The sequence below is a fragment of the Salmo salar genome, unplaced genomic scaffold (genome assembly GCF_905237065.1).
Source record: "Salmo salar unplaced genomic scaffold, Ssal_v3.1, whole genome shotgun sequence".
In the NCBI taxonomy this organism is placed as follows: Eukaryota; Metazoa; Chordata; class Actinopteri; order Salmoniformes; family Salmonidae; genus Salmo; species Salmo salar.
In genome coordinates, this window is record NW_025547189.1 from 32,501 (window position 1) to 51,763 (window position 19,263).

The window sequence follows — 19,263 nt, forward strand, 5'->3', positions numbered from 1 at the left end:
TTCATATTTCAAAAGGAATTTGGAGAATTGCCCTGATATAAACATTCCCTGTGTTTCAGATAAAATCATGACTGTTGGATATTATTTTCTACTAGAAGATTTCTCTCTCTGTTTGTCTCCCCCATCTTTGAGAATTCCCCTAAAAATGGCCCCTTTTCATGCTTCTCTGAAAAGTAAATATTGAATATATTTTAACCTCTTCTTTCTCCAGCTCTTCCACGTGGCCTATGTCCTGATCAAGTTTGCCAACTCTCCTCGACCAGACCTCTGGGTGCTAGAACGTTCCACCGACTTTGGAGAGACCTACCAGCCGTGGCAGTTCTTCGCCTGTGAGTAGGGCTGGGAATTGGACCTCACGATACAGTATTATCACGATACTTAGGTGCTGATGGGTATCGCAATTCTCATGATTCTATATGCATTGTGATTCTATATGCATTGTGATTCTCATGATTCTATATGTATTGTGATTCTCATGATTCTATATGTATTGTGATTCTCATGATTCTATATGTATTGTGATTCTCATGATTCTATATGTATTGTGATTCTCATGATTCTATATGCATTGTGATTCTCATGATTCTATATGTATTGTGATTCTCATGATTCTATATGTATTGTGATTCTCATGATTCTATATGCATTGTGATTCTCATGATTCTATATGTATTGTGATTCTCATGATTATATATGCATTGTGATTCTCATGATTCTATATGCATTGTGATTCTCAAGATTCTATATGTATTGTGATTCTCATGATTCTATATGCATTGTGATTCTCATGATTCTATATGTATTGTGATTCTCATGATTCTATATGCATTGTGATTCTCATGATTCTATATGCATTTTGATTCTCCTGATTCTATATGCATTGTGATTCTCATGATTCTATATGCATTGTGATTCTCATGATTCTATATGTATTGTGATTCTCATGATTCTATATGCATTGTGATTCTCATGATTCTATATGTATTGTGATTCTCATGATTCTATATGTATTGTGATTCTCATGATTCTATATGTATTGTGATTCTCATGATTCCATATGAATTGTGATTCTCATGATTCTATATGTATTGTGATTCTCATGATTCCATATGAATTGTGATTCTCATGATTCTATATGCATTTTGATTCTCATGATTTTATATGCATTGTGATTCTCATGATTCTATATGCATTTTGATTCTCATGATTCTATATGCATTGTGATTCTCATGATTCTATATGCATTGTGATTCAATACTCTCGATTCAATACTCTTTTATTGTGACTTGATGTTCCAAACATATTGCTCACTGTAGGTCTGCTGCAAAGAGACAAGAGAGAGACATGAGAAAATGAGTTTTGATCAATCATGGGAAATAAAAGTGTTGGATATTGATAACATGTTGGCTCACTATCTAAGAAGATGTAGAACAAGCTATAGGATGAAAAATACCAGAGTTTTGGCGCAGGTACAGCCGACTAGTGTTAGCTAACGCTACCTAGGGAAAAAAACATTTTTTAAAATTGTTATTTTTACAAATCGATACTTGGAGTCAAAGTATCGATATAATATCGTCCAAAAGTAATATTGCGATATGTAACAGTATTGATTTTTCCCCGTCACTACAAGTTCCTGTGACGAGAACTGTTAGACACATTTGACTTCCTGAACTTGACTTTCTGAACTTGACTTCCTGAACTTGGCTTCCTGAACTTGACTTCCTGAACTTGACTTCCTGAACTTGACTTCCTGAACTTGACTTCCTGAACTTGGCTTCCTGAACATTGAGAAGAGAAGGCTCAGGAAGAGGATTAGGTTTGTGTGTTAGTGCAGGTGTCTGGGAAGTTTGATAGATAAACCCCTGAGTTTGTTTTTCACCCCTTTTTGTGTTAAGTTTTGTGTGTGTTTTAGATGTTTGTGATTCTAAAGGTTGTTCCCGGGGGGTTTGGTTTGGAATAACCTTGAGAGGCAGGGGCCATGGGGTGGGTGGGCTCTCACAGAGCTGCTTCCACCTGACTGAAGGCACCAGCTGTCAATCAATAGGTGGGAGACTGGAACATTCCGAGCATTGCTGCCAGCCCACCTCAGCGTCAGTACAGGCCCTGGCTAGATCCGATACAGCTTCGTTATTTTATTATTTTCCTCTTAGGGAAAACACGAGGCAGAGACATATGCCACATTATCATGGTTCAAAAGAAGGTAAAGAGAGAAACGTAAATGGAGGGAGGCAGGGAGGGAGGGGGGGAGAGAGAGCAGCAGCTGTGTTATACAAACTAATGTGTGTTTAAAATAACACACACGCAGAACGTGATCCTAACACACACGCAGAACGTGATCCTAACACACACGCAGAACGTGATCCTAACACACACGCAGAACGTGATCCTAACACAAACGCAGAACGTGATTCTAACACACACGCAGAACGTGATCCTAACACACACGCAGAACGTGATCCTAACACACACGCAGAACGTGATCCTAACACACACGCAGAACGTGATCCTAACACACACGCAGAACGTGATCCTAACACACACGCAGAACGTGATCCTAACACACACGCAGAACGTGATCCTAACACACACGCAGAACGTGATCCTAACACACACGCAGAACGTGATCCTAACACACACGCAGAACGTGATCCTAACACACACGCAGAACGTGATCCTAACACACACGCAGAACGTGATCCTAACACACACGCAGAACGTGATCCTAACACACACGCAGAACGTGATCCTAACACACACGCAGAACGTGATCCTAACACACACGCAGAACGTGATCCTAACACACACGCAGAACGTGATCCTAACACACACGTAGAACGTGATCCTAACACACACGCAGAACGTGATCCTAACACACACGCAGAACGTGATCCTAACACACACGCAGAACGTGATCCAGATGCTTTAAGGAGGAGTTTTCTGGGCGTATTATCAGGGGTCTCTTAAAGAGTGGTGAAGATCAGGCTAACAGCTCGTGGTCCTGAATGGCTCAGTAGGTAGAGCATGGTGCTTGCACCAACCAGGGTTGTGGGTTGGATTCCCGGGGCCACCCATACGTAGAGTGAGTGGAGTGAGTGAGAGAGAGAGAGAGAGAGAGAGAGAGAGAGAGAGAGAGAGAGAGAGAGAGAGAGAGAGAGAGAGAGAGAGAGAGAGAGAGAGAGAGAGAGAGAGAGAGAGAGAGAGAGAGAGAGAGAGAGAGAGAGAGAGAGAGAGAGAGAGAGAGAGAGAGAGAGAGAGAGAGAGAGAGAGAGAGAGAGAGAGAGAGAGAGAGAGAGAGAGAGAGAGGAGAGAGAGAGAGAGAGAGAGAGAGAGAGAGAGAGAGAGAGAGAGAGAGAGAGAGAGAGAGAGAGAGAGAGAGAGAGAGAGAGAGAGAGAGAGAGAGAGAGAGAGAGAGAGAGAGAGAGAGATAGAGAGATCTCCCTATACACAGTTATAAAACAGAACAGCAGCAGACCCTTTAGCCCAGGGGGTTTTAACAGCCTGAATTTCCACACCTGCTCTCTCACCTGTAGACGCACGCTGTTGGGGAGTAGTGAATTACACTCTATAATGCCATTTACTAGTCAGTGTTGGGGAGTAGTGAATTACACTCTATAATGCCATTTACTAATCAGTGTTGGAGAGTAGTGAATTACACTCTATAATGCCATTTACTAGTCAGTGTTGGAGAGTAGTGAATTACACTCTATAATGCCATTTACTAGTCAGTGTTGGAGAGTAGTGAATTACACTCTATAATGCCATTTACTAGTCAGTGTTGGAGAGTAGTGAATTACACTCTATAATGCCATTTACTAGTCAGTGTTGGGGAGTAGTGAATTACACTCTATAATGCCATTTACTAGTCAGTGTTGGAGAGTAGTGAATTACACTCTATAATGCCATTTACTAGTCAGTGTTGGAGAGTAGTGAATTACACTCTATAATGCCATTTACTAATCAGTGTTGGGGAGTAGTGAATTACACTCTATAATGCCATTTACTAGTCAGTGTTGGGGAGTAGTGAATTACACACTATAATGCCATTTACTAGTCAGTGTTGGAGAGTAGTGAATTACACTCTATAATGCCATTTACTAATCAGTGTTGGGGAGTAGTGAATTACACTCTATAATGCCATTTACTAGTCAGTGTTGGGGAGTAGTGAATTACACTCTATAATGCCATTTACTAGTCAGTGTTGGAGAGTAGTGAATTACACTCTATAATGCCATTTACTAGTCAGTGTTGGGGAGTAGTGAATTACACGCTATAATGCCATTTACTAGTCAGTGTTGGGGAGTAGTGAATTACACTCTATAATGCCATTTACTAATCAGTGTTGGAGAGTAGTGAATTACACTCTATAATGCCATTTACTAGTCAGTGTTGGGGAGTAGTGAATTACACACTATAATGCAATTTACTAGTCAGTGGAGGAGAGTAGTGAATTACACTCTATAATGCCATTTACTAGTCAGTGTTGGGGAGTAGTGAATTACACTCTATAATGCCATTTACTAATCAGTGTTGGGGAGTAGTGAATTACACTCTATAATGCCATTTACTAGTCAGTGTTGGGGAGTAGTGAATTACACTCTATAATGCCATTTACTAATCAGTGTTGGGGAGTAGTGAATTACACTCTATAATGCCATTTACTAGTCAGTGTTGGGGAGTAGTGAATTACACTCTATAATGCCATTTACTAATCAGTGTTGGGGAGTAGTGAATTACACTCTATAATGCCATTTACTAGTCAGTGTTGGAGAGTAGTGAATTACACTCTATAATGCCATTTACTAGTCAGTGTTGGGGAGTAGTGAATTACACTCTATAATGCCATTTACTAATCAGTGTTGGGGAGTAGTGAATTACACTCTATAATGCCATTTACTAATCAGTGTTGGGGAGTAGTGAATTACACTCTATAATGCCATTTACTAATCAGTGTTGGGGAGTAGTGAATTACACACTATAATGCCATTTACTAATCAGTGTTGGGGAGTAGTGAATTACACTCTATAATGCCATTTAGTAAACAACGTTGACTTCAGCAAACCGCTTGCCCACACAACGCCATTCACGTGGTCTGCGGTTGTGAGGCCGTTTGGTAGAGAAATTAACGTTACATTCTCTGCCAACAGCTCTGGTGGACATCCCTGCAGTCAGCATGCCAATTACACACTCCTTTAACTTGAGACATCTGTGGCATTGTGTTGTGTGACAAAACTGCACATTTTAGAGTGACCTTTTATTGTACCCAGCACAAGGTGCACCTGTGTAATGATCATGCTGTTGAGTCAGGTGGATATATAACCTTGGCAAAGGAGAAATGTTCACTAACAGGGATGTAAACATATTTGGGCACAACATTTGAGAGAAATACAATTTTTTTTGTGCATATGGAAAATTTGAGGGATCTTTTTATTTCAACTCAGCACTTTAAATGTTGTGTTTTATATTTTTGTTCAGTGTTGCTTTTTTTTAAGGGAGGCTTTAGTGAAGTTTAACTTCTTCCAGTGTGAAGAAATTGGTAGCTTGGTCAACTACATTTTCAGAGTAGCTTCCCCAACACTGTTACTGAACCAACACCCATCTCAGTGTATTTATGTTTTTTTGTGTATTTATGTGTGTTTGTGTATTTATGTGTGTTTGTGTATTTATATGTGTTTGTGTATTTATGTTTTTTTGTGTATTTATGTGTGTTTGTGTATTTATGTGTGTTTGTGTATTTATGTGTGATTGTGTATTTGTGTGTGTTTGTGTATTTATATGTATTTGTGTATTTATATGTGTATGTGTTTGTGTATTTATATGTGTATGTGTTTGTGTATTTATATGTTTATTTGTTTGTGTATTTATATGATTTTGTGTATTTATATGTGTTTGTGTATTTGTGTGTATTAATGTGTGTTTGTGTATTTATGTGTGTTTGTGTATTTATGTGTGTTTGTGTATTTATGTGTGTTTGTGTATTTATGTGTGTTTGTGTATTTATGTGTGTTTGTGTATTTATGTGTGTTTGTGTATTTATGTGTGTTTGTGTATTTATGTGTGTATGTGTATTAATGTGTGTATGTGTGTTTTAACAGCTTCTAAGAGAGACTGCACTGAGCGCTTCGGACAGCGAAGCATCGAACGGATCAACTCCGACAACGACGTCATCTGTACCACTGAATACTCCCGCATCGTACCCCTGGAGAATGGAGAGGTACAGTGTTGTGTGTATATGTGTGTGTGTACATACAGCATGTGTGCATATGAGCGTTACAGCGTCTGTGTGTGTGTGTGTGTCTGTGTGTTTTTGTGTGACAGCGTCTGTCTTTGTGAGTGTGACAGCGTCTGTGTGTACAGTCGTGGCCAAAAGTTTTGAGAATGACACAAATATTAATTTTTACAAAGTCTGCTGCCTCAGTTTGTATGATGGCAATTTGCATATACTCCAGAATGTTATGAAGAGTGATCAGATGAATTGCAATTAATTGCAAAGTCCCTCTTTGCCATGCAAATGAACTGAATCCCCCCCAAAAACATTTCCACTGCATTTCAGCCCCTGCCACAAAAGGACCAGCTGACATCATGTCAGTGATTCTCTCGTTAACACAGGTGTGAGTGTTGACGAGGACAAGGCTGGAGATCACTCTGTCTTGCTGATTGAGTTCGAATAACAGACTGGAAGCTTCAAAAGGAGGGTGGTGCTTGGAATCATTGTTCTTCCTCTGTCAACCATGGTTACCTGCAAGGAAACATGTGCCGTCATCATTGCTTTACACAAAAAAGGGCTCGGCTCCACAGGCAAGGATATTGCTGCCAGTAAGATTGCACCTAAATCAACCATTTATCGAATCATCAAGAACTTCAAGAAGAGCGGTTCAATTGTTGTGAAGGCGGCTTCAGGGCGCCCAAGAAACTCCAGCAAGCGCCAGGACCGTCTCCTAAAGTTGATTCAGCTGCAGGATCGGGGCACCACCAGTACAGAGCATGCTCAGGAATGGCAGCAGGCAGGTGTGAGTGCATCTGGACGCACAGTGAGGCTAAGACTTTTGGAGGATGGCCTGGTGTCAAGAAGGGCAGCAAAGAAGCCACTTCTGTCCAGGAAAAACATCAGGGACAGACTGATATTCTGCAAAAGGTACAGGGATTGGACTGCTGAGGACTGGGGTAAAGTCATTTTCTCTGATGAATCCCCTTGACGATTGTTTGGGGAATCCGAAAAAAAGCTTGTCCGGAGAATACAAGGTGAGCGCTACCATCAGTCCTGTGTCATGCCAACAGTAAAGCATCCTGAGACCATTCATGTGTGGGGTTGCTTCTCAGCCAAGGGAGTGGGCTCACTCACAATTTTGCCTAAGAACACAGCCATGAATAAAGAATGGTACCAACACATCCTCTGAGAGCAACTTCTCCCAATCATCCAGGAACAGTTTGGTGATGAACAATGCCTTTTCCATCATGATGGAGCACCTTGCCATAAGGCAAAAGTGATAACTAAGTGGCTCGGGGAACAAAACATCGATATTTTGGGTCCATGGCCAGGAAACTCCCCAGACCTTAATCCCATTGAGAACTTGTGGTCAATCCTCAAGAGGCGGGTGGACAAACAAAAACCCACAAATTCTGACAAACTCCAGGCGTTGATTATGCAAGAATGGGCTGCCATCAGTCAGGATGTGGCCCAGAAGTTAATTGACAACGTGCCAGGGCGGATTGCAGACGCCTTGAAAAAGAAGGGTCAACACTACAAATATTGACTCTTTGCATCAACTTCATGTAATTGTCAATAAAAGCCTTTCGACACTTATGAAATGCTTGTAATTATACTTCAGTATTCCATAGTAACATCTGACAAAAATATCTAAAGACACTGAAGCAGCAAACTTTGTGAAAATGTAAATTTGTGTCATTCTCAAAACTTTTGGCCACGGCTGTATGCTATTTGCTGTATACCTACTGTATGTGTGTGTTTGTGTCATCAAATTTATCATCGTCCCTCTCTCCCAGGTGGTGGTGTCTCTAGTGAACGGGCGTCCCGGGGCGATGAACTTCTCCTACTCCCCAGTCCTGAGGGATTTCACCAAGGCCACCAACATCCGCCTCCGCTTCCTCAGAACCAACACACTTCTGGGACACCTGATGGGCAAGGCCCTCCGCGACCCCACTGTCACACGCAGGGTGGGTACTGGGTTAGGGTACTGGGTTAGGGTACTGGGTTAGGGTACTGGGTAGTGGATACTGGGTTAGGGTACTGGGTAGTGGATACTGGGTAGTGGATACTGGGTTAGGGTACTGGGTAGTGGATACTGGGTAGTGGATACTGGGTAGTGGGTACTGGGTTAGGGTACTGGGTTAGGGTACTGGGTAGTGGATACTGGGTTAGGGTACTGGGTTAGGATACTGGGTTAGGATACTGGGTTAGGGTACTGGGTTAGGATACTGGGTTAGGGTACTGGGTTAGGGTACTGGGTTAGGGTACTGGGTTAGGGTACTGGGTTAGGGTACTGGGTTAGGGTACTGGGTAGTGGATACTGGGTAGTGGATACTGGGTAGTGGATACTGGGTAGTGGATTAGAATACTGGGTTAGGGTACTGGGTTAGGGTACTGGGTTAGGGTACTGGGTTAGGATACTGGGTTAGGGTACTGGGTTAGGGTACTGGGTTAGGGTACTGGGTTAGGGTACTGGGTTTGGGTACTGGGTTTGGGTAATGGGTTAGGGTACTGGGTTAGAGTACTGGGTTAGGGTACTGGGTTAGGATACTGGGTTAGGGTACTGGGTTAGGGTACTGGGTTAGGATACTGGGTAGTGGATTAGAATACTGGGTTAGGGTACTGGGTTAGGGTACTGGGTTAGGATACTGGGTTAGGGTACTGGGTTAGGGTACTGGGTTAGGATACTGGGTTAGGGTACTGGGTTAGGATAATGGGTTAGGGTACTGGGTTAGGGTACTGGGTTAGAGTACTGGGTTAGGGTACTGGGTTAGGATACTGGGTTAGGGTACTGGGTTAGGGTACTGGGTTAGGATACTGGGTAGTGGATTAGAATACTGGGTTAGGGTACTGGGTTAGGATACTGGGTTAGGGTACTGGGTTAGGGTACTGGGTTAGGATACTGGGTTAGGGTACTGGGTTAGGGTACTGGGTTAGGATAATGGGTTAGGGTACTGGGTTAGGGTACTGGGTTAGGATACTGGGTTAGGGTACTGGGTTAGGGTACTGGGTTAGGGTACTGGGTTAGGATACTGGGTTAGGGTACTGGGTAGTGGATACTGGGTAGTGGATACTGGGTTAGGGTACTGGGTAGTGGATACTGGGTAGTGGATACTGGGTAGTGGATACTGGGTTAGGGTACTGGGTAGTGGATACTGGGTTAGGGTACTGGGTTAGGGTACTGGGTTAGGGTACTGGGTTAGGATACTGAGTTAGGGTACTGAGTTAGGATACTGGGTTAGGATACTGAGTTAGGGTACTGGGTTAGGGTACTGGGTTAGGGTACTGGGTTAGGGTACTGGGTTAGGATACTGGGTTAGGGTACTGGGTTAGGATACTGGGTTAGGATACTGTGTTAGGGTACTGGGTTAGGGTACTGGGTTAGGATACTGGGTTAGGGTACTGGGTTAGGGTACTGGGTTAGGATACTGGGTTAGGATACTGGGTTAGGGTACTGGGTAGTGGATATTGGGTAGTGGATACTGGGTTAGGGTACTGGGTTAGGATACTGGGTTAGGGTACTGGGTTAGGGTACTGGGTTAGGGTACTGTGTTAGGGTACTGAGTTAGGATACTGGGTTAGGGTACTGAGTTAGTGTGCTGAGTTAGGATATTGGGTTAGGGTAGTGAGTTAGGGTGCTGAGTTAGGTTTGTGGTTAGGGTACTGGGTTGTGGGTACAGAACCAACACCCTCCTGGGGCACCTGATGGGCAAGGCCCTCCGTGACCCAACCATCAGACACAGGGTGGGTACTACTGGGTAGGGGGTGAGAGGGTAGGGGGAAGGAGGTAGAGAAGGGGGAGAGGGTAGGGGGGCAGGAGGTAGAGAAGGGGTGAGAGGGTAGGGGGGCAGGAGGTAGAGAAGGGGTCAGAGGGTAGGGGGGCAGGAGGTAGAGAAGGGGTGAGAGGGTAGGGGGGCAGGATGTATAAAAGGGGTGAGAGGGTAGGGGGCAGGAGGTAGAGAAGGGGTCAGAGGGTAGGGGGGGGCAGGAGAAGGGGTGAGAGGGTAGGGGGGGCAGGAGAAGGGGTGAGAGGGTAGGGGGCAGGAGAAGGGGTGATAGGGTAGGGGGGCAGGAGGTAGAGAAGGGGTGAGAGGGTAGGGGTGCAGGAGAAGGGGTGAGAGGGTAGGGGGGCAGGAGGTAGAGAAGGGGTGAGAGGGTAGGGGGTAGGGGGTAGAGAAGGGGTGAGAGGGTAAGGGGGTAGGAGGTAGAGAAGGGGTGAGAGGGTAGGGGGTAGGGGGGTAGAGAAGGGGTGAGAGGGTAGGGGATAGGGGGTAGGAGGTAGAGAAGGGGTGAGAGGGTAGGGGGCAGGAGGTAGAGAAGGGGTGTCAATTTGATCTAATTTGATCACTTGTCAATTTGATCTAATGTCTTCGTGCTCTGCCTGTCTCTCTGCAGTATTACTACAGTATTAAGGACATCAGTATTGGAGGACGCTGTGTGTGTAACGGACACGCTGAGGCCTGCGACCCACACGACCCCAACGACCCTTACAAGTAAGAAGGACAGTCTCACTATACACTAATAGATGATAGTTTATAAAATATACATTACTACTCCTCAATAGATTCTGTAGAGATTACTACACCTCAATATATTCTGTAGAGATTACTACACCTCAATATATTCTGTAGAGATTACTACACCTCAATATATTCTGTAGAGATTACTACACATCAATATATTCTGTAGAGATTACTACTCCTCAATAGATTCTGTAGAGATTACTACACCTCAATATATTCTGTAGAGATTACTACACCTCAATATATTCTGTAGAGATTACTACTCCTCAATAGATTATGTAGAGATTACTACACCTCAATAGATTCTGTAGAGATTACTACACCTCAATATATTCTGTAGAGATTACTACACCTCAATATATTCTGTAGAGATTACTACACCTCAATAGATTATGTAGAGATTACTACACCTCAATAAATTCTGTAGAGATTACTACTCCTCAATAGATTATGTAGAGATTACTACACCTCAATAAATTCTGTAGAGATTACTACACCTCAATATATTCTGTAGAGATTACTACACCTCAATAGATTCTATAGAGATTACTACACCTCAATATATTCTGTAGAGATTACTACTCCTCAATAGATTCTGTAGAGATTACTACACCTCAATAGATTCTATAGAGATTACTACACCTCAATATATTCTGTAGAGATTATTACACCTCAATATATTCTGTAGAGATTACTACACCTCAATAGATTCTGTAGAGATTACTACACCTCAATAGATTCTATAGAGATTACTACACCTCAATATATTCTGTAGAGATTACTACACCTCAATATATTCTGTAGAGTTTACTACACCTCAATATATTCTGTAGAGATTACTACTCCTCTAGATTCTGTAGATCTATTAGAATGAATCTTCCGGAACATTCACACCTAGCTAAAATGTTAAATCAGCAAACAGGCTGGACACTTTCCTACTTTCCTCAGTCACATTTCCGTCTCTAATTTTCATATAGAAAAATATACTTTTTTAGATTTTCCATATTGGTGCCGCTCGAGGAGCCTAATACTACACCTCCAATCTATGGAGACATATTCATTATGTTGCTGGAAAAACAGCATGTTCGAGTCCCTCGTGGGAATCGGCCCCAGTAAATTGCTGTGTAGAAAATCTAATATCCTAAAAGCTCCTCATATTGTGCTGTAAGTCTGCGCTGTCTTGGTATTTCAGGATATGGCGTTTTGGGTCTACTACTTTCAAGAACATCATAGTATTGTAAACTTAGTTTGATTTATATTGATAATTAGATTCTAGAGCAATTCGGAAACAAAAATGAATTATTAATTAATAAATTATTTTTATTATTATTATGTTTGAAATGACTTTTCTTTTGTATTCTTTCTTTCTTCAATTGAACTTTATTTGACACCGGTTTATGAGTCATTAGCAGGTTTAGGGATTAGATTTGTCCATTAATCCTGTTTTATTTATTCTATCAACATTGTAGAAACTGGATATAGGTCTTAGTAGCTGTTCTGAGAACACTAAAATCACAATGTTTCCATTTCTACAGTAATTAAAACGACCTAAATGTCGTCCTTTAACCATACGGATATTTTATACAATATTCTGAATTTATGAACACATTTATTCAGGGCATATGGCCTAAGTGAACCAATTTCTCAAAAAGCTATAGGCCTACAGTATGTAACATTTTCGGTGCATATGAATGAATGCAGCACATGCTTCTTGAGACTTGTCCAATCGCAGGCATGTCACGGGCGGCGTAAGGGTTGGACCAAGGTGCAGCGGGAATGTGTATACTCATATTCTTTTTATTAGGTAGAAAGAAGGAAAACCAAAACAAAAGTATACAAAAAAAAAACAACGACGACAAACAGTCCTGTAAGGCTTACAGCTATACAAAGAACAACTACCCACAAATCCCGTAGAAAAAACACCCCTCTTAAATAAGGTCTTCCCTGTGGCTCAGTTGGTAGAGCATGGTGTTTGCAACGCCAGCATGGTGTGTGCAACGCCAGGGTTGTGGGTTTGATTCCCACGGGGGGCCAGTATATAAAAAAAAATAAAAAAAATGCATGAAATGAAAATGAAATGTATGTATTCACTACTGTAAGTCGCTCTGGATAAGAGCGTCTGTAAAATGTAAATGTAAGTAGAAGCAACGAGGAGCAGCTGCTTCCAATTGAAGGTCAACCCCATTAACTAAACATAGAAATAGAAAGACTAGAACTAACATTGAAATAAACTGACAAGAACATAGCCCAACAAACCCTGAAACACTCTAAACAAACACCCCTCTTACATAGGAACATAGCCCAACAAACCCCGAACCACATAAAACAAACACGTCCTGACCAAACTGCAATAACAAATAACCCCTTATACTGGTCAGGACGTGACAATGCAGCTCAGATACATTTTTTTTGTTATAGACAAAGAAGAGATATCAAGGTGTGAAATAATATTATCATGGGCTACTGAATCTATTTAACACATTGAGGCGGTGCTTTGTTACCTTCCAGACCTCCTTGGTTACTGCAGCTATTGTTTCAGTCTGTGTTGATTTTTCTGAGACTGCGTCCCAAGTGGCACCCTATTCCCTACATAGTGCACTACTTTTCACCAAAGAGCTTTGGGAATAGTGTGTCATTTGAGACACAACCATTGTTTTAGCTCTGTTTTTGCCCCCCTCAGTGCCAGCTTGTATGCGGTGGTGTATACAGACTGTTCAAAGTACCTATTAGAGCCATAAAGAGGATTTATCTTGTTGTTTATCATAATAATGTTCCCTCTAGCTAGGGGTTTAAAGAGTCACCTTCCTGTTCTAAACACAGGCAGGGCGTTGATTAGTGGAAGGACTGCTTCAGCTGGTGCCAACTTATTCACAATAACAACGCCTATATGCAAAGTGTTCTGTGATTTGTCAAAACACATGTCTTAAAGTAGAGAGAGAGAGAGAGAGAGAGAAAACACTTTTGTTTTATCATATCAAGGCCATTTGCTTATAAATCAACTTGTGTTAGGCTGTTCTGTCTAAAAGCTCTGCTTCAACAGTTGACCTCCAATATCTCTGGGGTATTGGGTTATATATCCACAGCCATTGGATGCTCGGAAGTCCTGCCTTAACGCTCATTCGCTGATCGGGCTGTCCGTCAATTTGTGGCGGGAACGGTACATTACAAGCTTTACTCCTCGATCATCTCTACAGCGTCATCTGAATATGTGTGCAACAAAACTTTAACATTCACCTTCTGCTACCATTTCTGTCAAGCCGTCATCTACACATACAATTTGATGCATACTTTAGAATAAATTCAACATATGCACCACACAGAACTAGGGCTGTGGCGGTCACGAAATTTCGATCACGCGGTTAATTAACATAAACATGTTTAGCATATCCTGACTTCCACACACATAGCCAACAAGTCATTTTAAAAAGTGTAATAAATCCATGTAATATAGCCTAGACCTTCACAATAAATACATTATTTATTTTAGACAGGTCTAAAGAAACATGATATGAAGAAAATGTCGTCTATTTCAGAAGAACAGAATAGCATACTCTGAGTTGTCCTCATGTTAGGTCCTGATCTGGCTATGCCAAATGGCTGTGGGCTACATTAGTTCATTTAGCAGACAAGATTTGCTTATAATTCTGTGGCGTTATTTTATATTATTTTATAGTATGAAGAATACAATTCTTCATACTATAATGAAGAATTTTCTCCAAACGATTTGAGGGAGTGCGCTCATGCAGTTATTCTATGTTGAGCGGTTAACATAGAAACAGGTCCTCCTATATGCTTAATTTAGAGTTATTAATTCACCGGACGTGCTACCTGTCCCAGACCTGTTGTCCCAGACCTGCTGGAACCCTGACCTGTTCACCGGACGTGCTACCTGTCCCAGACCTGTTGTCCCAGACCTGCTGGAACCCTGACCTGTTCATCGGACGTGCTACCTGTCCCAGACCTGTTGTCCCAGACCTGCTGGAACCCTGACCTGTTCACCGGACGTGCTACCTGTCCCAGACCTGTTGTCCCAGACCTGCTGGAACCCTGACCTGTTCACCGGACGTGCTACCTGTCTCAGACCTGTTGTCCCAGACCTGCTGGAACCCTGACCTGTTCACCGGACGTGCTACCTGTCCCAGACCTGCTGTTTTCAACTCTCTAGAGACAGCAGGAGCGGTAGAGATACTCTCAAAGATCGGCTATGAAAAAGCCAACTGACACTTACTCTTGTGTTACTGACTTGTTGCACCCTCGACCCTCGAACTACTATGATTATTATTATTTGACAATGCTGGTCATTTATGAACATTTGAACATCTAGGCCATGTACTGTTATAATCTCCACCCAGCACAGCCAGAAGAGGACTGGCCACCCCTCATAGCCTGGTTCCTCTCTAGGTTTCTTCCTAGGTTTTGGCCTTTCTAGGGAGTTTTTCCTAGCCACAGTGCTTCTACACCTGCATTGCTTGCTGTTTGGGGTTTTAGGCTGGGTTTCTGTACAGCACTTTATGATATCAGCTGATGTAAGAAGGGCTATATAAATACATTTGATTTGATTTGATTAATGTAACTTTGGTTGTTCTACAAATGTTGGGCTGTATGTTTTGATGTTTAATACATTATAAGGCTGCATGATGAGACTCTAATGATTTGAAAAAAGTTGCTTGAAAAGCAAGATGCTCTGCTTTGTTTTTTTTGCGCAGGCTGTACACACTTCATCAGTCTCTCATTCACAATTTGACAAGCACTTGACTATGCCTCGAATTTCACAGCGGCATCCCCTTTGTGGCCATAACGCACCATAAAAAAATATTTTGCGGCCTGGTCTTTTGCGGCCCTATGGGACTCCCAGTCACGGCCGGTTGTGATACAGCCTGGATTTGAACCAGGGTGTCTGTAGTGACGCCTCTAGCACTGAGATGCAGTGCCTTAGAACCGCTGCACCACACAGGAGCCCTCATATTACAAGGAAGATGGGACCCACCCAAGTTTTTGGGTTCCTGGATCCTTTCACAGCATTATAAGGCTGCGTTGAGACATTGACTTGTAATCAGAGCAATCTTCACAGTATTGTATCAGCAGTCTCTTGACCTTTAGTTATTACCCATATAACCCCTATAAATCTGTTATTACACCAGATTATATATATAGCCCCTATAAATCTGTTATTACACCAGATTATATATATAGCCCCTATAAATCTGTTATTACACCAGATTATATATAACCTCTATAAATCTGTTATTATACCAGATTATATATAACCCCTATAAATCTGTTATTACACCAGATTATATATAACCCCTATAAATCTGTTATTACACCAGATTATATATAACCCCTATAAATCTGTTATTACACCAGATTATATATATAGCCCCTATAAATCTGTTATTACACCAGATTATATATATAGCCCCTATAAATCTGTTATTACACCAGATTATATATATAGCCCCTATAAATCTGTTATTACACCAGATTATATATATAGCCCCTATAAATCTGTTATTACACCAGATGATATATATAACCCCTATAAATCTGTTATTACACCAGATTATATATATTGCCCCTATAAATCTGTTATTACACCAGATTATATATATATAGCCCCTATAAATCTGTTATTACACCAGATTATATATATAGCCCCTATAAATCTGTTATTACACCAGATTATATATATAACCCCTATAAATCTGTTATTTTACCAGATTATATATAACCCCTATAAATCTGTTATTACACCAGTTTATATATATAACCCCTATAAATCTGTTATTACACCAGATTATATATATAACCCCTATAAATCTGTTATTACACCAGATTATATATAACCCCTATAAATCTGTTATTACACCAGATTATATATAACCCCTATAAATCTGTTATTACACCAGATTATATATATAGCCCCTATAAATCTGTTATTACACCAGATTATATATATATAGCCCCTATAAATCTGTTATTACACCAGATTATATATATAGCCCCTATAAATCTGTTATTACACCAGATTATATATATAACCCCTATAAATCTGTTATTTTACCAGATTATATATAACCCCTATAAATCTGTTATTACACCAGTTTATATATATAACCCCTATAAATCTGTTATTACACCAGATTATATATATAGCCCCTATAAATCTGTTATTACACCAGATTATATATATATAACCCCTATAAATCTGTTATTACACCAGTTTATATATATAACCCCTATAAATCTGTTATTACACCAGATGATATATATAACCCCTATAAATCTGTTATTACACCAGATGATATATATAACCCCTATAAATCTGTTATTACACCAGATGATATATATAACCCCTATAAATCTGTTATTTTACCAGATTATATATAACCCCTATAAATCTGTTATTACACCAGATTATATATATAGCCCCTATAAATCTGTTATTACACCAGATTATATATATATAGCCCCTATAAATCTGTTATTACACCAGATTATATATATAGCCCCTATAAATCTGTTATTACACCAGATTATATATATAGCCCCTATAAATCTGTTATTACACCAGATTATATATATAGCCCCTATAAATCTGTTATTACACCAGATTATACATAACCCCTATAAATCTGTTATTACACCAGATGATATATATAACCCCTATAAATCTGTTATTACACCAGATTATATATAACCCCTATAAATCTGTTATTACACCAGATTATATATAACCCCTATAAATCTGTTATTACACCAGATTATATATATAGCCCCTATAAATCTGTTATTACACCAGATTATATATATATAGCCCCTATAAATCTGTTATTACACCAGATTATATATATAGCCCCTATAAATCTGTTATTACACCAGATTATATATATAACCCCTATAAATCTGTTATTTTACCAGATTATATATAACCCCTATAAATCTGTTATTTTACCAGATTATATATAACCCCTATAAATCTGTTATTACACCAGATTATATATATAACCCCTATAAATCTGTTATTACACCAGATGATATATATAACCCCTATAAATCTGTTATTACACCAGATTATATATATATAGCCCCTATAAATCTGTTATTACACCAGATGATATATATAACCCCTATAAATCTGTTATTACACCAGATGATATATATAACCCCTATAAATCTGTTATTACACCAGATGATATATATAACCCCTATAAATCTGTTATTACACCAGATGATATATATAACCCCTATAAATCTGTTATTACACCAGATTATATATATATAGCCCCTATAAATCTGTTATTACACCAGATGATATATATAACCCCTATAAATCTGTTATTACACCAGATTATATATATATAGCCCCTATAAATCTGTTATTACACCAGATGATATATATAACCCCTATAAATCTGTTATTACACCAGATTATATATATATAGCCCCTATAAATCTGTTATTACACCAGATGATATATATAACCCCTATAAATCTGTTATTACACCAGATTATATATAACCCCTATAAATCTGTTATTACACCAGATTATATATATAACCCCTATAAATCTGTTATTACACCAGAAATGGGTTTGTGAACTTTGAGAATACACTGTATATGGCTGTACATGCTTTTGTCCTTGAATGACCAGATTAATGCAGCAGTTTTTGTTTCTTCTTCCTGATCTGTTTTGTCCACGCTGTGTAAACAGCAGATTGTTCATATTAAATGGGATTAAGCAGGGTGAAGTTCTGAGACTGTAGAGGGATTAACTCTTTTATGGATAGATCAGGTTTTCTCTCCAGGTTTACAACTGACCGGATTGGGCACAGTTCTCCATGTCCTCTCTGACGGCACTAAAGAAGTTTAAAAGAGTTCGAGGAATTTTGAATTTTTGCTAAAAATTGTGTTTTTTGGTAACAATGGGATGTTAGAACGCAAGGCGCTATTTATCTGAAGAAGAGCTGTCACAGAGCTGCAGCACACACACACACACACACACACACACACACACACACACACACACACACACACACACACACACACACATTTGTAATGTACTGGATCAGAAGTAGGCTTTCCTTCTCAAGAGCTGTCAAAGTTAGAGAACTACAGATATAGAAAGTCTCAGTTTTGTCTGTGTATTCATCCATGTTTGTTTATCTGTTGACATGTGTGTTGTCTCCTCTAGACTGCAGTGTGATTGCCAGCACAACACTTGTGGGAGGTCATGTGACCAGTGTTGCCCCGGATTCAACCAGCTACCATGGAAACCAGCGACCATTTACAAGGCTAACGAGTGTGAACGTGCGTGTTACCACACCCTTACCCCTTCACCCCACCGCGCACGCACGCACGCACACACACACACACACACACACACACACACACACACACACACACACACACACACACACACACATACACACACCATCGTCTCTCTCTCTGGCTGTCTCAGTAAACCTCTATCCCCTAGGATCAGTCTCAGTAACTATCCTCTAGGATCAGTCTCAGTAACTATCCTCTAGGATC

At 40.5% G+C, this 19,263-nt stretch overlaps 1 protein-coding gene across 1 annotated transcript in view; it reads left to right on the forward strand.

The window, feature by feature from the left end:
- Positions 1-19,044, forward strand: part of LOC123731743 (laminin subunit alpha-5-like) — a gene marked incomplete at its 3' end in the record, with an annotated part of 48,667 nt that extends 29,623 nt beyond the window's left edge. The window contains exons 3-7 of the mRNA XM_045711142.1: positions 212-329; positions 6,093-6,211; positions 8,002-8,172; positions 10,601-10,698; positions 18,923-19,044. Coding sequence (XP_045567098.1) covers positions 212-329; positions 6,093-6,211; positions 8,002-8,172; positions 10,601-10,698; positions 18,923-19,044 — 628 coding nt within the window. The remainder of the gene's footprint in view (positions 1-211; positions 330-6,092; positions 6,212-8,001; positions 8,173-10,600; positions 10,699-18,922) is intronic.
- Between the last annotated feature and the right edge of the window lie 219 nt (positions 19,045-19,263).